Genomic DNA, 24,139 nt, shown 5'->3' on the forward strand with positions numbered 1-24,139 from the left:
GTGCGTCCCCAGCTCAGGATGCCGGAGTGCGTCCCCAGCTCAGGATGCCGGAGTGCGTCCCCAGCTCAGGATGCCGGGAGTGCCTTCCCAGCTCAGGATGCCGGGAGTGCCTTCCCAGCTCAGGATGCCGGAGTGCGTCCCCAGCTCAGGATGCCGGGAGTGCCTTCCCAGCTCAGGATGCCAGAGTGCCTTCCCAGCTCAGGATGCCGGAGTGCCTTCCCAGCTCAGGATGCCGGAGTGCGTTCCCAGCTCAGGATGCCGGAGTGCGTTCCCAGCTCAGGATGCCGGGAGTGCCTTCCCAGCTCAGGATGCCAGAGTGCGTTCTCAGCTCAGGATGCCGGGAGTGCGTTCCCAGCTCAGGATGCCAGAGTGCGTTCCCAGCTCAGGATGCCGGAGTGCGGACACCGACATGCTGCGGTGCCGCCTTCCAGGCCTCGAGGGCCCGCGTGATGGATGTCCTGCCACCGACACGCGACGCCATTCAGGAGCAGTGGAAGCCCTTGCCTTTTGTAGTGAGTTAGTGACTCCGGGCCTGTGGCTGCTCTGTATACCAGAAAGAGTGCTTGCACCAAGACCTGAGAGAGGATACGCAGGTAAAGATCTCAGCCAGAGAGACAGCACAGAACTGCAGGCAGGAAACAGTGACCGGAGCCACCAAGAGACACCAGGCCCAAGGATGTCTGAGCTGCAAGGAATGATTGGCCTCGAGCAACGCTTGTCTAGCAGAGCTCGGAATGGTAGAGCTATCTGCCGCACCCAGTAGGTCGGCAAGCTGTGCCGTTTCCACACCGGGCAAATCCCTCTCTGTGTTTTGGATTCCAGGTGGAGCCCAACACAAAAGTGTTTCCAGCCGTCTTCCTGCAGCCGACAAGCACTGCTTTGTTTCAGTTTGAACTTGGGAAGCTGAAGGTACTGTGTTTCCTGTCTGTCGTAACAGTCGTGGAGGGGGGGGGGGTCACAGGCCGAGAAGGCCTCGCGCTTCTGCTTCCCTGATTTGCCGGTGGGAGTCACGTGGCAGCCTGCCCTCTTTCTTAGGCTCCGGTGCTCCGAGCTCACCTGTCGCAGAGCTGGGCTTTGGCTCAGTGGTAGAACGCTGGCCCAGCATGCACAAGGCCCAGGGTTCTACCCCCAGCATGGCAGAAACAAAAGAATGAATTCCTCATGGAACTCGAGGTGCCAGGTTCCGACCAACGCTGAGACGCCCCGGGGCCCCTTAGAGATCCGTGTCTCGTGTTTGCATGGACCGTATTGGGCTACCACAGGGTAGCCCGGTACATGAGCATCTCCGCATCGCTGGTGTCTTTCCGATTCCTTTCCACCCCGCCCCAGAATGCCATGCCCTTGTCGGCAGCCATATTTAAGAGTGAGGAGAAGAACCCCATCCCGCAGTGCCCGCCGCGGCTGGACGTGCAGACCATGCAGCCTGTGCTCTGGAGCCGCATGCCCAGCAGCTTCCTGAAGGTGGAGACGGAGCGGGTGAGCGAGCGCCATGGCTGGGCCGTGCAGTGCCTGGAGCCCCTGCAGATGATGGCGCTGTACATCCCCGAGGAGAACAGGTACCGGAGGGGCCCCAGGCCGGGAGGCCGTGGGGCCGGAGCCACGCGACCCCGAAGGGAACAGGGAGGCGCGTGCAGGGTGCCCTTGGAGGGTGGGCGGCCGCAGCAGGGGAGGCAGCAGTGAACAGAGAACAGCCCATCTCAGGTCTCCCAGCGGCACAAAGAGCAGCAACAGTGTCCGACCTGGACCCACACGCATGTGCCCTCAAGCCAGGAAAGACCTGAGCTGCATCATGCTAACCAGTCTCAGTTTGGAACCAGGTGCAAAGTTTGTGTGCAGTAGCTCTGTTTTATGGTAGGATGATGGAGTAACAGAGCGCCACACCCTCTGAGCTCAGTATGTCAGGAAATGGAGCACTGTCTCGAGCCTACAACAGAGGCAGAGTAGTCAGTGCAAGGTGGTGACTCATGTCCACAATCCCAGCCACTCAAGAAACTGAGATTGGGAGGATCCGGCTTCAGCCAGCCAGGCTAAGCACTCTCGAGACCCTAGCTTAATAGAAAAGGCTCCAGGCCTGGCGGTGTACGCCTGTCATCCCAGCTGTCCAAGCCAGCCCTGGCAAAAAGTGAGACTTAGCTCACAGAATGCTAGATCACCTGCCTAGCGAGTGCAGAGCCCCGAGTTCAAACCCCAGTGCTGCCGGTAATAATAAAAGCAAGGTGTTTGAGTTTGTCTTGTATCTAATTTTTTTTTTGGGTTGGGGGTTTTACAGTTTTCTCTTTCCTCTTCGGTAAGCCAGTGTCTCGAGGGTTTTCAGTCTTGGGAGAAGTTTGGGTTAGTGATGGTGAGCCGCAGTTAGAGCAGGTGTGAGAGGAGGGCGGGGCCCCTCCTGCACTGCCCTGCGCCCGCTGAGCTCCCGCACCGGAGCCCCGGGTCCCCCGCGCTGAGCTCCCGCACCGGAGCCCCGGGTCCCCCGCGCTGAGCTCCCGCACCGGAGCCCCGGGTCCCCGGGGGGCCTCCTCCCCACGGCTGACCCCGCCCTCCCCAGGTGCGTGGACATCCTGGAGCTCTGCGAGCAGGAGGACCTGATGCAGTTCCACTACCACACGCTGCGGCTGTACAGCGCCGTGTGCGCCCTGGGGAACAGCCGGGTGGCCTGTGCGCTGTGCAGCCACGTCGACCTGCCCCAGCTCTTCTACGCCATCGACAGCAAGTACCTCCCCGGCCTGCTTCGGTCCGGTTTCTATGACCTGCTCATCAGCATCCACCTGGCCAATGCCAAGGAGAGGAAGCTGATGATGAAGAATGAGTACATCATCCCCATCACCCGCGCCACCAGGGACATCCGCCTTTACCCGGACCAGTCCAAGCGGCCCGGGCTGCCCGGGGTGGGGCTGCGGGCCTGCCTCAAGCCAGGCTGCCGGTTCACCACCCCCAGCGCCGTGGCCACCAGGGAGGAGCCGCAGAAGCAGAGCCCTGAGATCCCCCTGGAGCTGCTCAAGACAAAGGCGCTGGGCATGCTGACGGAGGCTGTGCACAGCAGCGGGGCCCACATCCGGGACCCCGTCGGGGGCTCCGTGGAGTTCCAGTTCGTGCCCGTGCTGAAGCTCATTGGAACCCTGCTGATCATGGGTGTGTTTGATGACGACGATGTGCGCCGGATCCTCCTCCTGATCGACCCCTCTGTGTTTGGGGAGCGAGCGGGGGAGACGGAAGAGGGCACGGAGAAGGAGGAGGCCACGCAGGTGGAGGAGAAGGCGGTGGAGGCTGGGGAAAAGGCTGGCAAGAAGGCTCCTGCCAGAGGCCTGCTGCAGACCCGGATGCCTGAGTCCGTCAAGCTGCAGGTAACCGGGCGGCCAAGCCATCCCTGGGCAGGGGCCCTGGGAGGGGGAGGGAGGGACCGTGGGAGCAGGGAAGGACTGCGTCTGGCCCCGTCCTGCGGCTGAAGATACATCAGAGATGGCAGGGAGCTCACAGGAGACATACGCTGACAAGCAGTGCATCCCCAGCCCGCCCGGCACAGCGTCCATGACGCTCCGGGGACACAGCGTCCCCCACAGCGTCCATGATGCTCCGGGGACACAGCGTCCATAATGCTCCAGGGCCACAGCTGCTACCTTGAGGGCACCAAAAAAAACGGGAAGGAGCAGAATAGGACCATCTTTCCCAGCCTGCGAGACTGGGTCAGCCATTCCTGCGGCTCCATCGCTGCATCCTGCTGTTTCCTGGTGGAGGAACTTGCCAAGTCAGACAATAAGCAGAATCTTAGCTTTATTAGTGGTAAACTGTGAGTCCTACTTATGACAAAATATAACATTTAAATATTTCCATAAGGGGCTGGGAAGGTAGTTCAGTGGTAGAGTGCTTACCTTGCATGCCTGAGGCCCTGGGTTCGATTCCTTAGCACCACATAAGCAAAAAAGAAAAAAGCCGGAAGTGGTGCTGTGGCTCAAGTGGTAGAGTGCTTGCCTTGCATGCATAAGGCCCTGGGTTCGATTCCTTAGCACCACATAAACAAAAAAGAAAAAAGCCGGAAGTGGCACTGTGGCTCAAGTGGTAGAGCGCTAGCCTTGAGCTGAAGAGCTGAGGGACAGCACCCAGGCCCAGAATTCAGGCCCCACGACCGGACCCCCCCCAAAAAAAAAGAAAGATTGAGCCACAAGACTTGGCTCTTAAAAGCTTCTCTTGAATGATGCTAAATAAAAGGCAGAGTGTATTGCCCTTCTGATGGATGCAAACTGAGAAGGCTCTTGCGGTCTGTAAAGAACTGCTCACGAAGGCTTTGCAGATTCAGAGGCTGCTTGTAGACTGGCAGTGCGTAGGGAGGTCCCTGTGTCCCTGGGCAGGGCCATCCTGTCCTGTATTTGTGAATAGCACACTGATCGCAGCAGTGGAGTTGGCTTCAGACCGCGGACCCTGATTGTGGGCGCCCGGCTCTTCCTGGGTGGTTTCAGGCTCAGGACCCCTTGAGCCTCAGTGTCTTTGGCTCGCGTGGGCAGGTCATCTGGGTGTGTCCTCCTACCCTGTAAGGCTCTTGTGAGGATCCAGGAGAAGGTTGTTTTAGCTTGCTCAGCATGATGCTGGTCCTCGGGTGAGTTTTCTGCAGTACTACTCCACCTGCCCTAAGTGTTGGACTTTGCATCTGCTGCATGCTTGGTTTTTTGACCTTCTGTCAGCAGCTAGCTGAGTGGACACACACCTTTCATGGCATCTCTTTGGGTCACCTCCCAGTAGTGTTCTCGTGGTCCTGGCTCCAGTGGGGCGGGAGGCTTTGATGTCCACCCTTTTCCCTGTTCTGCCCTCGGGCCTTCCCTATACTTCCTTGCCAGTGTTCTAAACAATCCTCTGAGAAACCAGTGCACAAGTCTGTAACTCAGGCCTCACCCCAATGTTAATTATACCAGTGCTTCTTAATCCTTCCAGAACTTAATCCATACAGGCTCCAACTCAGCAGGTCTAGGGGGAGGCTCAAAACTTCATATTTTACACAGGCTTTCAGGTGATGCTAATGCTGCTGGCGTAGGGATAAAATGGAAGGAGCAGCTCTGTTCAGAAAGCTGCTGCACGCAGGGTACGTTTCAGGGCTCTCCTTATTCTTCACTGTGGTAGTTTGAAAGTTTCAGGGCTCACAGTAACATATTTGATCCACTTGGCGTTGATATTAGTATAGGATAGAGATCATGATCTAATTGCAATTTTGTGTCTACGGTAATTCAGTTTCCCATGGTGAAATCCCTGTGAACTGTTAAAATACGCTTAGAAAATGATGACAGGTAAAAGGAGAAGCTGGAGGTAGGCGGCTTTGGTCAAAACACTTCATGAGCATGTGTGAACCAGTGAAGCTGGTGGAGACTGGGTAACTAAACAGAGAGGATGGTGGAGTCTGACAAAGACACCCCGCACCTGTGCATCGCTGGACACATCTGTACAAGTGATTCATGTTAACAAAGAAGCCAGAAAATAAACATGAAGGAAGTCACTGTCTGCCGAGAGACCCAGCTGTCCACCTGCCATTCCCCCCAGAGCCCAGGCGATTCCCAGCATCGGGCAGCAGTGACTGGCAGGTTTAGCTCAGCTTCAGAGGTTAGCAGCCCTGAGCAACTGGGCAAACAGCATGCATGGAATTAGAACCTTTGAAGAAAAAGACGTTTACATCTCAGTATCCAGAGTCTTCTGAATGATGACAAAAATCACTGAGGATTATAACTACGTGCAAAAGAAAGTCAAAACTGAGATGAGGTGCAGCCTTCTTTTGTAAAAGGCCTTTGGGAAAGTGCCTGGCTTGTAGCTAAAAGTGCCATTCCGTCGACCTCTCCATCTTTTTATTCCCTTGCCAGTACTAGGGTTGGAACTCAGGGCTTGTAGGTGCTAGGCAAGCACTCTAGCACGTGAGCCACGTACCCAGGACCTTTCCAGGTAGAACTGGCCAACCATAGACTACGAGCCTCGTGGGATTACTGCTACGCGACTTCTGCCCGGCCTTCGCTTGCGTTACGCCGCCAGCAGGCCGGTGGCTCTGCCGTCTGGATGAACCAGCAGAGGGGAGCTCTTTCAGCACAGAAGTTAGGGTTTTTCTTTTTGTTTTGAAACAGGATCTGCGGATCTTATATTCATTTGATAAGGAACTTCATGTGTATATTGTTGATATAATTACCATAGTTTATCATCCCAGAGAAACCACAAAGATGACTTTCCCAACTTGCTTAATGGATATTAGTTTACTATAAGCAATGTCTCTGCCTACTTATAAAAGAAAATGCTTTGTAACAGAAGCTTTTAGAGCCTTCCACATAATCTTAAGTAAAGCTCATGGTTTAAAAACAGAAATCTTTAGCAGATGGAAGACAGACTCGCTTCACGTGGCGCTGGGCTGCGGCGGCTGACGCAGTCATGTGCACAAGGTTTTCTTTGTTTGGCGGCCCCTCCAGAGCTTCCCTGACCCCGGGTTGTAGGCCTGCAGAACATGGTCCAAAGCTCGGCAACCTGGCTAGGACACAAGAGAGCAGCTTAACTCGATCTCCACAGCGTGGCTTTCCATGGTGAATAGAAGCATCAGAGTAGCAAGGGTCTTGCTTTGTCTGCAGCCAGAACTGTGTGTGTCTTCTCTTCACCTTGGCGGAGGGGAGCTGTAGAAGCACTGTCTGTGTCCGCTGCTCTCCAGAGTCCTGGTTATACAAGGCCCACGGGGGTTTTCACCTCGGCTAATGAAATACAACTTCATGGTTTCACAAATCCTTCCATAGTTTAGGTAGATTTCCATACTACTGTTTCTGTTTGTAATTCTGTATGTCTTTATTTAAAATACTAATCTGAGGCTAGGGGAATGACTTAGTTGCAAAAAGAATGATACATTGATTACAGAATGTAAAACCTACATGTCAAACACAAAAACAGACCCTGTGAGCCAGATTTAAAGCTCCATAAAAATGATGGCGAAATCTGGAATTTACATTACAAAGAGTTAAAATCTAGAAGACTGCAAAACACTTACCAAGTCATTTTTAAAAGGATAATTACCTGGTATGAGGAAAACGAAAGAAGAACATAAACAGAAGATCCACAAAACGTGAAATCAAATTGGTCTTTATGTTTGGAAAAACAAAGTTCAGCCTCAACAATTAAATGCAAATTAAAGCAACAGGGATATGACATTTTTCACCCATTAAATTGGAAAACGTTTAAATGTGTTGACTCTCATTACTGTAATGGAGATGGCAGAGTAATACACGCACTTGTATAAACGTGGTGCTGAGGCTAATTGTAGTGAGTATTTGGAGAGCAATTTGGCAGTTCCTATGAAAAGCCACTTTAAAGCTCAAACCTGTTGCTCCTCCACTCATTTTGCTTCTGTGAGTTCATCCTAGGAAAATGGCAGGGTGTGTGAACAGGATTCATATCTGGGACACAGTGTCTCACCTAGCTACTTGGAATGAAAGCTAGAGAATCATAAAAGAAAAAAGAAGTTTGTAAGACACCCCCCCCATCTCAGCAGACAAGTCATACAGAAGCTGAGTGCCAGTAGCTCAGACCTCGGAAGACTGAGGCGTGGAAGATTGAAGCTCAAAGCTAGTCCAGATAGAAAAGTTTGTGCAATACCAACTACAATTAACTAGCAAGATGTCAGACTGGAAGCCTGGGTCGAGTGGTAGTAGCATGCCACCTCCTGTGAGCAAGAAAGCTGAGAAAGATTGCAAGGCCCTGAGTTCAAGTTTTCATACTGAGACAGATAGATATGGTGTCTCTGTCTTCTATCCCAGCTACTCAGAGGGGGTAGGTGGGTGGTCACAATGAGAGACTAGTGTAGACACAAAACACAAGACCTGATCCTGTTTTATCTGCATTAGTGAAAATAACTAGTAGAGAAAGGATTGAGGGCAAAACTCAAGTACCACGCTTGCCTAGTAAAGACAAAGCCCCAAGTTCTAATTCCACCACCAAAAAAGACAGAGAAAAGGAATTGCAAAGCTGCTTTGTTTATGTGGATGCAAGAAACACCCTAAATATAATTGCACACATTTTTGTCCATTTGAGGAATGAAATAAATGCATCCACTCAAAATAAGGTTAAAAGCAGGGTACCAGTGGCTTATAGTTCTAAGCCTGGCTATTAGAGGCTAAGAACTGGAAGATGGCAGTTCAAAGCAGCCCAGGCAGAAAAATCTGAGGGACTCTATTTCCAATTAACCAGCAAAATGCTAGAGGCTGGACAAATGACTCAGTAATAGAGCACCAACTAAGCAAGCAAGACAAGTGAATAGCAGAGGCCCCAAGTTCAAGCTCTATCTGGTAGTGGGAAAATAAAATGTTCAGGATAAATCAACTGGAAAATTAAGAAAGTATGAGCCCAGCTTGTGTGGCGCGCAAGTCTGGAAGGTACTGGATAGTCGCATGGCCCTGTGTGGACGCAGAGTCTGGAGGAGATTGGATGGCCACAGTAGTTACCTTCGTGTAGTAGGGTCACAGTAAACCTTCTTTAGATATTCTCTTCATTTTGTACAGTTGGCAAATTACTTTTAGAATCAGAGGGATAAAAACCTGAAAGCTACTGTTATATACCAGCCACTTTTCCTCCCTCACACAAAAAACTAAGCAAAATTTGTAAAGAAAATAGTAGCTATGAACAGTGATTGCAAAGGACTAGGTTGGGGAACTAGCAGTTCATTATTTAATGGGAACAGAGATCCAGTGAGGCGTAAGGAAAGATTTCCAGATGCACAGTAGAAATGATTACATGAAAATGACAATGTACTTCATGCCACTAAACTATACACTTGAGAAAGATTATCCTTTGGTGTGTGTGCTGGTCCTGGACTTGAATTCAAGACCTGGTGCTGTCCCTGAGCTTTTGTGCTCAAGGCTAGCGCTCTACACTTTGAGCTACAACTCCATTTCTGGCTTTCTTTTTTTGTTTTTGTTTTTGGTGGGTTTTTGGGGGGGGGTTGGTAGTTAATTGGAGATAAGAGTCTCACTTTCCTGCCTGGGCTGGAAACGCAGCTTTCTGTGTGGCTAAGGTTACAGACATGAGTTACCAGTGCCATCTGAGAATGATTGCCTTTTAAAATTATATCACAAAGCCGGGTGCCGGTGGCTCACGCCTGTAATCCTAGCTACTCAGGAGGCTGAGATCTGAGGATCACGGTTCAAAGCCAGCCTGGGCAGGAAAGACCGTGAGACCTTTTTTTTGATTATTGTGAAAATACCGTACAGAGGGGTTACAATTCCATGGGCAAGATAATGCGTACATTTCTTATCAAGCATTGTAGCCGCCTCCTTTGTTTCCCCTTCCCATCCCTTCCCATCCCCCCCCCCACATACACACACAGACTCTTATCTCTAATTAACTGCTCCAAGGCCAGAAGTGGTGCTATGGCTCAAGTGGTAGAGCACTAGCCTTGAGCACAGAGAGGCTCAGGGACAGCACCAGGTCTTGAATTCAAGCCCAGGCCCTGAGTTCAAGCTCTGCAATGGGCTAAAAAAAAAAACCCCACAATTTTAAAAGTCTCTTTCATGATAAAACGAATTTTTTTAGAAATCTATTTATTCTCAGGAGGTCCTAAATAAAGTAGGTCTATTTTTCCCTGTGTTAAACATATATTTTGCTTTAAGATAAAGAAGGAACCTATTAAATGTCTAAGAAGGATCTGAATTTCCTCACTGACATAGAGAACTAAAGAGTCATTTCCTTCCTTTTTTCATCCTTTATTTCTTCTAGAAGTAAACTAAGATTTTTATCTTTCTCACCCATAAGATTTTAAGCTCTTAAAAATGCGCCATCCTCTTAAAGCATTTGAGTCGCTTCTTTTCCACCACACAGGTCAACATGCTTCTCAACTTCCAGCTGGGGGAGAATTGCCCATGCCCGGAGGACATCCGTGAGGAGCTGTATGACTTCCACGGGGACCTGCTCCTCCACTGTGGTGAGCTGCGGGCGGGCAGGGGCCACGGGTGGGCATGGGCCACAGGCCATGGGCGGGCAGGGGCCACGTCCACAGGGACCTGCTCCTCTACTGTGGTGAGCTGCGGGCGGGCACGGGCCACGGGCAGGCAGGGGCCACGTCCACGGGGACCTGCTCCTGCACTGTGGTGAGCTGCGGGTGGGCAGGGGCCACGGGCAGGGGCCACGTCCACGGGGACCTGCTCCTGCACTGTGGTGAGCTGCGGGCGGGCACGGGCCACGGGCAGGCAGGGGCCACGTCCACGGAGACCTGCTCCTGCACTGTGGTGAGCTGCGGGCGGGCAGGGGCCACAGGCCACGGGCGGGCAGGGGCCACGTCCACGGGGACCTGCTCCTCCACTGTGGTGAGCTGTGGGCGGGCACGGGCCACGGGCAAGCAGGGGCCACGTCCACGGGGACCTGCTCCTCCACTGTGGTGAGCTGCGGGCGGGCAGGGGCCACGGGCCACGGGCGGGCATGGGCCACAGGCCACGGGCGGGCAGGGGCCACGTCCACGGGGACCTGCTCCTCCACTGTGGTGAGCTGCGGGCGGGCACGGGCCACGGGCGGGCAGGGGCCACGTCCACGGGGACCTGCTCCTCCACTGTGGTGAGCTGCGGGCGGGCACGGGCCACGGGCAGGCAGGGGCCACGTCCACGGGGACCTGCTCCTGCACTGTGGTGTGCTGCGGGCGGGCACGGGCCACGGGCCACAGGCGAGCATGGGCCACAGGCCACGGGCGGGCAGGGGCCACGTCCACGGGGACCTGCTCCTGCACTGTGGTGAGCTGCGGGCGGGCACGGGCCACGGGCAAGGGCCTCCACACCAAAATCACACAGAAAGTGGGCCTGGCGGGATGTGACTGAGGATCCTTCTGCCTGGAAGAGGCCTTGTGAGGAGACAGAGCAAGAGCAGGGGTCTCCACAGAGAGAAGGAAAATGACTGATTCTCATATTCACCTCACTCTGCTTTCCTGCAGCGGGGGCTCTGCTCCCGGGAAGTAGGATGCTCTGCTTTTCAGTATCTATGTACATGGGAGGGTTAAGCGTAATATTTTCCTTTAAGGATTCTAAGCAAGCAATCCCACCTGAATACGTTTTGTGTTGGTCTTGAGTCTCTCACGCATCGTGATGCTGGTACAGGAGCGGGTGGAGTCGTATATGAAAAAAAGACAAACTTTAATGCTGTGGTGCTTCTTCTCCAAAATCACTCTGTTAAGGTGCTGATATTGTGGATTTCTTCTAACCGTTATCCGAGGCTCTGCTGTTTGGGGGTTGTTGTTTTTTTTAATGTCTGTTTGGGAAAAGAAAAGTATTTCTTTCTGAAGACTTGAGAGTCCTTTTCAAGTATGTTAGGAAAAGTTAAAGCCCTAAGATAAATATGTCTGATACGCAGGAAATTTCTATTTAAAAACCTTTCCTGCTGGGCACTGGTGGCTCATGCCTGCCATCCTAGCTACTCCGGAGGCTGAGATCTGAGGATCACAGTTCAAAGCCAGCCAGAGCAGGAAAGTCTGTGAGACTCTTATCTCCAATGAACCACCAGAAAACTGGAAATGGTGCTATGGCTCAAGTGGTAGAGCACTTGCCTGGAGCTGAAAAGCTCAGGGACAGTGCCCAGGACCTGAGTTCAAGCCCCACAACGGACAACAAAAAACACAAAACCTTTCCTGAAGGCATCATACCATCTGTTTAGGAAGCTCCAGAAGGCGCATTCGTATGCTCGTTCTTCTGCTTGGGGTTTCGTGTGGTATCCAGGTCTTCTCTCTGTTCTGCGGCTTGCTAGGTGTCCCCGTGGAGGAGGAGGAGGAGGAGGAGGAGGACAGCTCCTGGCCAGGAAGACTGCGTGCCTTGGTGTACAAAATCAAAGGCCCGCCCAGGCCTGAGAAGATGAAGCGGGCAGAGGAGGAGGAGCGATACCCCGGTAAGCCACGAGCCCCCAGTACCTGCCCCTTCCAGCCTCGATGGAGGCTCCTGGCTCTCTACCACGCACCAGCCAGTGCGTGTCAGCGCACCAGAGCGGCACAGGAGCTGCGCGCGGCGCTATCGCTGCTGCTGCTGCTGTGTATGGAGAGCTGCCCCCTTCTCCAGCTGAAGGAGCTGGCCTTCAGGCTCCTGAACCCTGTGGTTTCAATGGCTTGGTGTCTGTCTACCTGGAAGTCCTGCATTTTTCCTCATTGCCTTCTTTTATCTGTTGTCATTTTCTATCTCTTTTATTTGGGGTTTGTTAATACAGAAAATTGACCTGCTGAAGAAATAAAATGATAGTAAAAGGGGCTTATAAAACATGGGTGTTTGGGGTTTTGAATTCTCATACTGGTAGCTCAGCACTGTAGAGGACTGTTCCTTGCTAATTTTCAATACAGAGACCTTATTTCTATCTTTACCTTGTGGATAATGCCTACCATTTGACCCAAGTTGAAACAAGATCATATTTTTTCCTACAGGGGAGTTGGCTAAACTATTAGCATTTCAAGAGGAAGATTGTCTGAATGTTAAACATAATCGATCTTCTCCTTGCTAGACTTAGCAAATGTATCATTTATAGAAAGAAGGGATTTCCCAAGTTTAATATAGCTACTTTTTATCTTCTCCTGTGTTCCTAATCATCTTGGAACACACTTTCAAATCACAAACTAGAGCAATAGATTGTCAACATATGATAAGCTCATCTGAAAACACCACTTTGGGGGCTCATCCATCTTATTATCCTCGGCACTGACCTTTTATCTTTGTCAGACTGTCTCTGAGGGGAACGCATCCTCTCCGTTCGTCAGTGGGAGTTTTAAAGCACTGGGGCAACGCATGGCATTTCCTGGCCAGTCCATCAGTTACCATGGAGAGGGGGAGTCTAGGAGAATGGAGCCTTTGTTTTGGGAAGGAGGGAGGGAGGAAGAGGAAGGAGGGGAGAGGCTGTGGAAGAGGGGCTCTGAGCCAAGGACAGTGGCAAGGTCAGGGACGGAGAGGGTTCTCTCTGAGAGCTTCTGAAAAGAGTCTCCTCAGCCACTTCTTGACTCTTGTCCAGGCGCAGGTCAGACTTCGTTTTACAGAGCTATAAGAAAATTGCATTTTTCAAGTTCCTAAATGCATGGTAACTTGTCATGCTATCAGTAAAAAATGAATACAGACCGCAGCAACAAAAAGTGGATCCTCGGTGGGAGCAGGCAAGGTGCTGGCTGGAAACGTAAGAAGGAGGCCGAGGTTAAGCGAATCCGGTGGATTCCGGAGCCCGGTCCGTTTCCTGTGCGGGCATGGAGACCCGGGCAGCGGACATCAAGCCTTCTGTTCACCTAGTTCGTAGAGGTCACACACAGATCTTCTGTGCACATCTCCTCTCCCTCGACGGCGCCGCCTGGCAGACAGAAGGCCGTCAGTCCCAGCACCAGGTGAGAGGCGTGCCGGCGCTGGAATGGCGGAGTCGCGGTCTCCGCTCTGAGTCTGGCTCCGTCACTGGGGTGCAGCGTGCACCGTGCAGTCTGTCCCGGAAGCGCGGGGCCTGCCTTTTGGCGGACTCTGCTTAGAGTTCGATGGTACTCGGGAGACAGAAACCGTCGCCGTGGTTGAGGCTTGCCGTATGCCAGGCATTCTGCTAGACGCCTTCCATCCGCACAGCAAGCCGCCAAAACCGTCACCGCCAGGTCAGGGTGACTGAACTAGAGAAGCAAGATAATTGGGAAAGTTCATGCAGCAAGTCAGAAATGGGCTGAGAGCTGAGCCATCTTCCTATCTGCCACCCAGAACCCTTCGGGGTTCCTGTGTCCAGGGCAGGGGGTGGGGCGGAGAGGCAGCAGGGATACTGTCTTTAGTCTGAGAATCCACCGTCCTGGTTAGATAAACACAGAAACCAAACCGAACGCCTCTGGTGGTTTCTCCAGGAGAGTAAACACTGAGGTCGTAGGGCCCCACGTCCGCTGTAACTCCACCTTCATTTTGAAGGCCTCTGTCCTAACACGTGAGCACAAGTCCTCTGCCTCTCTGTGTTCCCCATCATCATCATCATCGGTCATTAATCTCCTCGATGTTTGGAGACGGTGATTATGAGGCTGGTTGGCTGATTTCCGAAGCACCAGGCCAGTTATCTCACTGTGATGGAGGAGACCCCAGAGAGCCAGGGAGCCAGACGGGCAGCATCTGGCTGTGGACACGGGAGCAAAGTTTCTCTGGTGGCTGGGGGTGAGCGGGCATCCAGCCGGCCTGGGAACCGCCCTGGGCTGAAGCACCTGCTTCTGCCGTCTGCCCTGACACATGGCCAGAGCCCCTGGGCTGCTGGAAACAGAAGACTTCACATCCTGGCCTCTGCTTCTGTGCAGGTCACCCCATGAGCCCCGCAATCACCTGTTCACAAGAACCCTGTTCACCAAGGTGTAGTGTTCGCCGGGCACCGGTGGCTCACGCCTGTCATCCTAGCTACTCTGAAGATCTCTGTTCAAAGCCAGCCTGGGCAGGAATATCTATGAGACTCATCTCATGAGACTCATCTCCAGTTAATCACCAGAAAACTAGAAGTGGCACCACTGTGGCTCAAGTGGTAGAGCACCAGCCTTGAGCTGAAGAGCTGAGGGACAGCGCCCAGGCCCAGAGTTCAGGCCCCACGACCAACATAAACAACAAAAAAAGATTAGTGTTTTTTTGCCCAAACAAAGAATTAGGCTATGAAGCGTCATCGTCATTGATGAAATGCTGTCCCCTATTCTTGCATGATGGCTGCGAGGGTGCATATTAGGTTGGCGCCGGCTGACAGCGTGTGAGGGTCGAATGCCAGGTCCACGCAGCCTGACAGCGTGTGAGGGTCGGATGCCAGGTCCACACAGCCTGACAGCGTGTGAGGGTCGGATGCCAGGTCCACACAGCCTGACAGCGTGTGAGGGTCGGATGCCAGGTCCACGCAGCCTGACAGAGTCTGGCACGTTGGCTGCCCATGAGGAAGCGCGCAGTGTGGATGCCGGCCAGGAATTGAACCTTGGCTCTGTTCTACAGCGGGAGGAGCCTGTGTAGGAGTAAAGGAGCAGTCAGGCCCAGAAAGTGAATCCCAAGTGGGCTCTGCCGGGTGCCTGTGCGCCCCGGCTGGGGCGGCTTCCTGGCTGGGACACGCTCCGGAGCCTGCTCCCTCCCGTCCCGGGGAGCAGCTCCAGGGGTCCTGCGCTTTGTGACCTTCTCAATGCCCCCTGAGGAGAGACAGTGGTCCCCGACCGCAGAGCCAGACCCAGAGGGGGCGGGAAACAGAGAAAGTAGCTCCAGAGAGGATTCTCCCAGGTCTCGTTGGAGTCAATCGACTTAACTTTCTCCCTGACCTCCTTTGCTAATAAGTAGCAGCAATTTGGTGGGGAGAGGCGTTGGGCCTCGGGCGCTCCGGGGCACTGGCCCCGAGGGTGAGGCCTTCCCTGTGGATCTTCCCAGCAGGGTCAGAGTGTGTCCCGCATGGTGTGACCCCTGAGTCAAGCCTGCAGCGGCCACCACAGCCGACCCCGGGCCACCCAGGGCCTCGCTGGTCTCCGCGTGATTAGTGGTGTGTGCTGATGCGGTGATCGGGCCGTTCACCCCTCGGTCAGGAGCCCTGAAGTCCCCAGCATTTGTGTCTTCCATGTTGGGTTTTGCTCTTCGGAAGAGCAAGCTGTGTAATGTTGAGAGGAGGCAGTCGAACGTGGAGGTAGCAGCGCTCTTGACACTGGCCATTAATAGTGCAGCCACGGGCGTCTTTGATGCATTAAGACATTGGAGTTCAGGGTTCACGTATATAACCCTAGACTATGAAGCCCAACTTGACTTTGTAGAAACTTACCGAAACAGACGCACTGCTGTAAGAACCTACGAGCACAGTCCCTTCTTCCTCAACTCCTGCTCTTCTTACTATGTCATGCTTATTTTAATTTTCATCAAGGGAAACTTTATAGGGTAATTTTATTTTATTGGTAAAGACATTGAGGCTGACTAGCTGCATGTCAGAAGATCAAAATAAAAGGAATTAAAGCTTTGTGGTTTTCAGGATTTTTTTTTCTGAATCTCTTCCAGAATTTTATTAAGGAAGTATCTAGACGGAATGCACCATATAAATTTAAAGCATTAATCAAGGCAACTATTTGTGAGTTTTATGTAGGCGAGCATCTCTGAAGCGATTCCGCAGCATTGTCCTGAATCCTAGCTCTGTCGGTGCTAAAGGTGATGTGAAGAACTTTCTTAACCTCTGTGTGGTTCAGGTTCCTTGTAAAAAAAGGGAGAATAATAGTAACTCCTAAGAACATACAAACTCGGTGAAACAGTGTTCAGCTTAGTGTTCTGGTACCTGAAAGTTCCACTTCTGAGGACACACGGAGCCTCGTAGACGCAGACGCATTCCTATAGGTTTAGAGATGGACCAGCATGGGATGGGTTCATCCGCAGCTCTGCCTGCCTGCCCTCCCTCCCTGTCCCTTGCCCCTCCCTCTCCCTCCCTCTCTCCCTCTCCCCCTCTCTCCCCTTCCCTCTCTCTCTCCCTCCCCCTCCCTCCTCCTCCCCCTCTCCTTCCCTTCCACCCTCCACTTCTTTCCCCTTCCCTCTCTCTCTCTTCTCCCCCCCCTCCCCCCCCCCCCCCCCCCCCCCCCCCCCCCCCCCCCCCCCCCCCCCCCCCCCCCCCCCCCCCCCCCCCCCCCCCCCCCCCCCCTCTCCCCCCTTCCCCCCCTCCCTCTCTCTCCTCTCCCTCCCCCCGCCTCTCACTTTCTCTCCCCCTCTCTCCACAGATGTCTTGTTCTACCTCTGGTTGTAGGGTGAATCATCCCAGAAGCCACAGTTTGAAATATGGAGTATTGGAGTCTTTATTATGCAGGTAGCAGGCTGCAGGCCGCCCGTTGTTACAAAGCCCTGCGGCACGCAAATACACAGGACACAGCTAGGAAACATGCTAAAGAGGAAAGAAACAACAAACACAATACCAACAAGCCAGTTCAGCTCCGTGATGACTGGAGACGAGCCAGGAGCCAGGGCAGGACACGACCGTGGAGACACACGTGGCGCGGTCGGTCACGCGCTAGGCTGGTCCCGCCTGAGTAGGTGGGTGCGGGGGCAGATCCGCAGGAAATTCCCAGTCCAGTCACTGGACTGACAGATTCAGTAGCCTATCAGACGTGCCCGCCCTGCCTCCAGGGGTCTGGGCACGCCCATTACCTGGGAGGCAGGTGGGTGGGCGTGGCTCTTCCCCCAGCAGAAGACAAGCTGCCGGACCCTCGCACCCACCACGTGGCCAATATGGCGCCGCAGGCCTAACCGCCTTACTTCACTCTAGCTTTGCTGCGTGTTGTGGTGGGATGGAAGGGAAGTTCTGGGTCTTAGGACTGCGCCTTGCGATGCCTCAGGGGAAAGCAAGGCAGTTTCTCCTGCCCTGGTATTCCAAGCAAGAACCTTTGATTGGAGAACTTGGTCACAGGACCCATGAGCCAATGCCCGTGGCCACGTGGAAAACAGAAGGTGCTGGCTGATTGACGTCAACACAGCCCACCTTGGATCCTGAGGATCACGGGCCCTGGGTGAGGCGGGACTTGGCACGCAGTCAGCAGGCTCTGAGGGTGGATGGGTTCTGCGTGTCGCGGCCAGGAGGCTCTGAGGGTGGATGGGTTCTGCGTGTCGTGGTCAGGAGGCTCTGAGGGTGGATGGGTTCTGCGTGTCGTGGTCAGGAGGCTCTGAGGGTGGATGGGTTCTGCGTGTGGCAGTCAGGAGGCTCTGAGGGTGGATGGGTTCTGCGTGTCGCGGTCAGGAGGCTCTGAGGGTGGATGGGTTCTGCGTGTCGTGGTCAGGAGGCTCTGAGGGTGGATGGGTTCTGTGTGTCGCGGGTGTTACTCGCTGTGCACTGTGCCTGTCTTCCGCAGCCTCTGTTTTGCTCAGCGCCTAATGTTGAGATGCAGTAGAGATAGCTCTTGATGTCCAGAGGAAGAGTTGCGGCTGTGTAAGGACCTGGAGGCTTTGTGTGTGATTCCTGTGTAGTGGTCCACAGCCAGTCCACAGTAGGTGCTTTCTCTGCTTAAGGTTGATCCTGGCTCGGTCTAAGCTCTGGGCCTGATGGAGACAGACCTCCAGCTATGTCAGCAGCCCACTCAGAGTTTTCTTCTTTATTCCTAAGAGTCAGTGTCCTCACGCCGCACTCCTCCCAGTTGGAGTAGATGAATTTCCTAATTGCTGCTGCTGCAAACTGCCGTACATTGTCTTATGAGTTATGGAGGCCACAATCCAAAACGAGAGAGCCAGGATGGTGTGCCTTCTGCGCCCTTCTAAGCCCATTTCTTGCCTTTTCTGACTTCTAGAAGACCCCTGCTATAATCTCACTCTGACCTCTGCCTTAATCTACAGCCTTGTGACTCAGAGAACCGTAATCTACAGCGGCCCTGTGACTCGGAGCCGTAATCTACAGCAGCCTGCCTTCCTGGTAGTGTTCACAGCACTGCTGCAAGGTCTTGTGCAATAAATACGTCCTAGAAATTGGGATATAGCACATATTTGAGGTCATTATTCAGCCTACTTAAGGGAAGAAAAAAGCAGAGGTCATTTAGAATGCCACCTGTTCATGTGCTCTGAGCATTACACCATACTGCAGGCTGGCTTTTTAATCACCTAGAATTTTAAGTGTACATAATTTAGATGTTTTTGTAACACGAGACTATGGATTAAGTTTAGCCTAAGTACAGTGCAGTTTTGTCTACCCTCTGTTCTCAGTGTAAGTGGGAGACTGTTTCTTTCAGACTGACCCAGATTTAAGAGCTCTCACAGAAATGTAAAATATTACAGAGGTGGGATCTTTAAGCTATAAGGATTTGCTTTGCCAGGGCCGGAAGCTACCTTTGATAGGAAACATGAACTTCACTGGATGAGGACCACTTGACTTGCAATCTAAATTTGGAGAAGAAAAGCAACATCTTTCTAGAATCCTGCAACCTAAAAATGCAACTTGCATCCTGAGACTCAATAATCCTTCCTTGTGGCCAGTGCCCTGGGAACCCAGGTAACTTAACTACGAGTTACAGTAACTGTGGTGGCAGTGGCAGACAGTTTTCCTGGAAGGGTCGCAGGTGGCAGGCTGGTTCTGAAACCAGAGAAGCAGGTTATAAAATGACTCTCAGGAGGAAATAAATCACTGAGCAAGAATTCATGCGTGGGCCTCCACACGGACGGACAGAAAGGCTGGCGGTGACGGGACGACACTGGAGTCCCCTTTGGGAATGCTGTTGGACTAGTCCAGATGGAGGGGTGGCTCTCTTCTAAAGTACTGCTCAGGCATCAAGTCTTCCTGAACAATAGCACGCCTTAGAAACATTTCCGTTCATTTTAAACGTGGCTTGTAGATCATAGGTGCAATATAATTGCCTCAATGTGACTATACCTAATTACAGTAATTGCAAAAATGGAGATAGCAACTTAATGCTAACCTCATAAATGAAGTCGTTTGTAGTTATCCAGGGAACCATCTGTGCTCGACCAGCTTCCCTAGACATTCTGTTTGAGGATTTGCTTGATTTTTTTTAAACCAGAAACCCCCTGAAATGAAGCAGCTGGTACACTGAGACAGCCCTCTTGAAGCTCCATTCAATTAGTGGATGAGAATGCCAGAATTTCAAGGTTCAGCTGGAAAATCTTTAGTAAGCAAGGAAGACAGATTGGCCCCAGTGGCAGACTATAAACTTCACCTCTTCTCTCCTGCGTCAGGAGTCGTTTCTTATGAATACTGATGTGTTTTGTAGGGATTATAAGGGCATAATTTCTAAAGATAAACTTAGAAAAGCAACAGAAATGTAATCAGTATTCAATTGCACCTGTTCTTTATGTATTGTCTCTCTTTGGTTATAAAAGAGGTTCAGGTGTATCCAGAGAATATTTGAAATGCTACTAAAATCATCAGCATTCTCCACTGATGTAAGGGAAAAAATACAAATACTCAAGAGCTACATGTGAGGATCATTTCTTGAAGAAAGGTTGTATTGGAAAAATACTCCTATGACCTCACAGATGACTCAAGGTTCCCGTGCACCTTAAGTTCAGCTTTGTGGTCTCCACACCGTGGGGCTTGTTCTAGAAATATAGAGAACTGCAGGTAATCGAGCCCATGGAAGAGGTGGTGTGCACTGACTCCAGAACAAGGCTCTATCACTCACAGCCTGCTTTACAGGACTCCTCACACCAAAGCCTCCTGAAAGGCCGGCTAATGCGAGGTTGGAGAATCAAGGTCTCCCCCTCTTCCTGGCCTGCCCAACCTCACTGGGCCGTGGAGCAGGCCAAGAAGGCCCTTAGCCTTGCCCGACACCTGCTGGATCCTCTTTGCTCTAAAGCACACGATCGTAAGCCACATTTAGAGAAGAGGAAAGCAGAGTGTTTCGCGCCTTTGGACTAACAGGAAGCACTTTGATGCAAATGCATAATGGCCAGCGCCCTTGACAGCTGAGTCAGTTTTTCACAATAATAATTCTTTAGTTTTCACTGTATTTACTCTTCTTACGCTCATTTTTAGTCCACCTCCCATCTAGAAAAAAACTCGGAAACCTTTCTACGCTGAGTCTTTCTGTGCCTTGATTGGAATCCTGCAGCCTCAGGAACAGGGCTCCCGTGTCCTCTGGGCTGGGGAGATGTGCTGGCCAGTCCTGGCCTCCCGTCAGCCCTTACCCCACCCACGAGCACTTCTCAAAGCTTTTGGTCTTAAGAGCTTTTTGTACTTCTAGAAATTAGTTAGGCCCAACTGAAGTAGTGAAGAACTCTTGAGAACACTGTGTAATTGAAGGAAGCTATTTACATTTAATTTTGGCTTTAAAATTTTAAATTGTTATCCTAAAAAGAGAGAGTGTGTTCAAGCTCAGGTTTATTTTTATTTTGTCAGTGTTTACTGGGTTAAAATAAGACATTTAATGTCTGCCTGTTAATTGATTTAATAATAATTTCTGAAACCTTAATTGTCTGTTACATAAATAATAGCTGTCCTAGAAAATTACTATTTGAAAAACAGAACAGTAGCTTATTTTCAGTTTAGCTAAACATCTTTGATATCTGAAAGGCAACTGGGTTCTTTTTGTGTGGGGGGGGGTGGAGAGTTTGCCGGTCCTGGGGCTTGAACTCAGGGCCTGGGCATTGTCCCAAAGCCTCTCTGTGCTCAAGGCTAGCACTCTACCGCTTGAGCCACAGCACCACTTCTGACTTTTCTGCTTATGAACCCAGGGCTTCATGCACACTAGGCAAACACTCTACCGCTGAGCCACCTTCCCGGCCAGCTGGGTTCTTGTATTTATTTAAAACATAGCATAAAGTTAGCCTTACAGTGGTAAAACTGTTGAAAAGGGAGGAGCACTTTCATAGACCCTCCATGAAGTTGTGGACTTGCTTTTCTGATACTGTATCAAAACTGAGCAAGTAGCAGTCTCAAAACGTAGTTGACATGTGGAGTCTGAAACCCCATTGAAGACGTTTTTGTACTTTATGACATGAAACCATCTATTGGGTTATATAGCATGTTGATTGACTTTTCCTGTGAAATTTCCTGCATTGATCATTGAGAAATTATCAGCTCCTTGAGTACTGCAGAGCTCCAAATGTGACACATTTAGGTTTTAAAGTCACATTTGTTAATATCAACAGTTCAATCAGAAAAGACACAAGTATGGAGAAGCTGTTAAAGCTCACAGTGCAGATAAATGGTTTTGCCAAATTTTCAGTTTTCCCTTGAAAAACGCACATTTCATTATTGGCAACAAATGCTGCCATTGGAAGAGAAAGACTTACTTCTCTCATTTTTTAAGAAAATATCACTTAGTCGTGATATTTTCACTTGCTGTGGCTAGCCTCGGTTCGTTCTCTTCGGCAGAAATGGCATTTGATGAAACGTGGCTAATTTGGCGAATCTGTCCCCTGGAGAAGCCACTGATGTTTATGCGTATTTAGCATTGTGCCATGCCGGAGTCAATGCGAAGCCAGGAGCTTCCTTGATAAAAATCAGCATTTTTCTGGCGCACCCAGGACATGCTTAGGCAAATAACACCTAAGAATTACTAACAGATATGTTTGACCTTGCATGCTGCCTGAACCCCCAGGTTAACGGGGAATAGTGGTGGACAAGGGAACGCCCACTCCACGCGAATCCCCGCCGGGGCCTGGCACAGCCGGGGAGGACATGGGTCCTTCGTGATGCTCTGACCACGGCACTGCGTCGCAGCTGCTGTGCTGCAGCTAAGGAGGCAATACACTCGAGGACTCTTGGCGGCATTGCTGCTAGTTTAAGCTTCCCGTTCCAGCTGGAGATGAAGTGCGGTGGTCCTGCAAACTCAACCGCAGCGTCTCCGCTCCATCCTCAACCCCGAGTGTTTTGACCTCAGGGTTCACCGACTTGGCTCAGGCTTGCTAGTGGATCTGAGCATCTGGCACATGTCAGACTCCAAAATAGGCCCTGCTTTCCAGGATTCTTCAGCGTGCTCCCTCCCTGCCCACCCCCGGCCTGCCGACCTTGGCTTCGCGTCTTCTTACTCCCTGAACATTGGCCTCACAGTCTGGAGCTCTGTTCAGTGTCGTACTTCCCACTGAGTTCCATCTGTCCCTGTGTACTAGATACCGCAATGCTGAATTTTGCTTGGACCTGGGACCATATTTGGTTTTGTTATTGTTGCTGTTTTGGTGGTACTGGGCATTGAACCTTGGGCCTCACACTCGGCAGGTGCTCTACCACTTGAGCCTTGCCCTGGGCTTTTTTGGCTTCATTACTTTTTAGATGAGGCTTGACATTTTTGCCTGGGGATAGCCTCAGATCACAATCCTCCAGTTTACTCCTCCCAGACAGTGTATTTGTTAGAATGGGAGTCTCGCTGTTTTACCTGGGATGGCCTAAAACTGTGATCTCTTGATTTCTGTCTTCTAAGTAGCTTTGATAACAAGCACCAGCCACAGCCCCACATTTGTGTTTTGACTGTCTGTTTGCTTGGTTACCTTGTTCTAGCTGAGATTGTCTAGACAGGGATCTTGGTTTTCAAAGTTGTCCTGCCCTGTGCTTCAGGGTGAAGCACTGGTGCTCATTTGTCCTCTTGGGGGGTATCGGCTAATTGGGATTTTTGGATCAGCATGGAGCTCAGAGTTCACCTAAATCCTAAATTAACCTGAAATCCATGTTAATTGAAAGCTAATATTTACTAGGTTTCATCGCGACTCCCTGGTGAGAGGGGTAATCATAGGCTGGTGACCAGTTCTGTGTCCTCTGACCGTCGCTTCTCCTGTGCGGCGGAGGCTGGACCCTGGGCATTCTCTCTCTGTGGAGGATTTGGGTATCGGTGGTGAGATCTATCATTCTTCCATGCTATCGGATAGGCATTAGAGGCACTAGCCAACCTTCTGCTGGGTATGAGAGTCTGTGCTTGCCTTTGTTCAGACTGTGAATGTTAACTAGCAGAAATGGGAGCCTGTGTGTCCCAGAAACGCGTCTCCTGAGAGGAGCCAGGTCTGGCAGCTCCTGCCTTGAGAGAGCTCTGGGGTCATCTTTCTATACCTTCCTACTTGGGTGTCCCTCTCTGAGCTTCCGGCTGATGGCTCTCACCTAAATGCCCGAAGGGCTGCAGGCACCACAGTAAGTTAAGTTGGTCCTTTACCTCCAGATCGCCTTTGAGCATCAGCAACTGAGGAGTCTGAGGTGAGTAACTCAGTCAGTAACTGCGTTCGTATGCTGAGCCAAGAGTGCACGTAGGGCCCAGGGCTGCCACAGCCAGGGGCAGGGAGCAGACGGCGGAGCGTGGGCAGGGCGCCAGCCGCAGGAAGCGCCCACCGAGTTTATTCCTCGTCCTCCCGCTGGCACGCCAGCCAGCTCCTCGTCCCATGGTTCAGACTTGAACCTGGTCTGCGCTGAGGTTCTCAGTTCAGCACTGGACTTGGAGACAGCACAGCTTACCAGCAGTGTCCCCAGCGGTCAGCCTCGCCTTCCCGGCTGGCTGCTGCCTCTTGGTGCTTGGTTGAGAAAGTGGTGTCCGCCGACTGCTGCCAAGTCCCAGGGCGTGAGGTCGGCTCCGGGGCGATGGTCGGTGTCCAGCTCCCAGCCTTCAGCCCTGACCGCCCCTCTGTTTCCTAATCTACCTGTGTGTGTTCATCACAGAAAGTGTCTTCTGTAACTCTGAAGTCGGTGACGTCGAGGCGTCAGTGTAGGGTGTGTGGGGTCTCTAAGGTGCTCAGAGATCTCACCCGTGGTGAGAACTCCGGTGTCTGAGGAGCCGTGTTTAACCCTTCTCCCCCCCCCCCTC

At 51.9% G+C, this 24,139-nt stretch overlaps 1 protein-coding gene across 1 annotated transcript in view; it reads left to right on the forward strand.

The window, feature by feature from the left end:
- Ryr3 (ryanodine receptor 3) overlaps positions 1-24,139 on the forward strand; it is a 273,574-nt gene that overhangs the window by 130,794 nt on the left and 118,641 nt on the right. The window contains exons 32-36 of the mRNA XM_013014307.1: positions 823-909; positions 1,330-1,556; positions 2,546-3,341; positions 9,811-9,913; positions 11,716-11,853. Coding sequence (XP_012869761.1) covers positions 823-909; positions 1,330-1,556; positions 2,546-3,341; positions 9,811-9,913; positions 11,716-11,853 — 1,351 coding nt within the window. The remainder of the gene's footprint in view (positions 1-822; positions 910-1,329; positions 1,557-2,545; positions 3,342-9,810; positions 9,914-11,715; positions 11,854-24,139) is intronic.

Source organism: Dipodomys ordii, unplaced genomic scaffold (assembly GCF_000151885.1).
Source record: "Dipodomys ordii isolate 6190 unplaced genomic scaffold, Dord_2.0 Scaffold23, whole genome shotgun sequence".
Taxonomy (NCBI): domain Eukaryota; kingdom Metazoa; phylum Chordata; class Mammalia; order Rodentia; family Heteromyidae; genus Dipodomys; species Dipodomys ordii.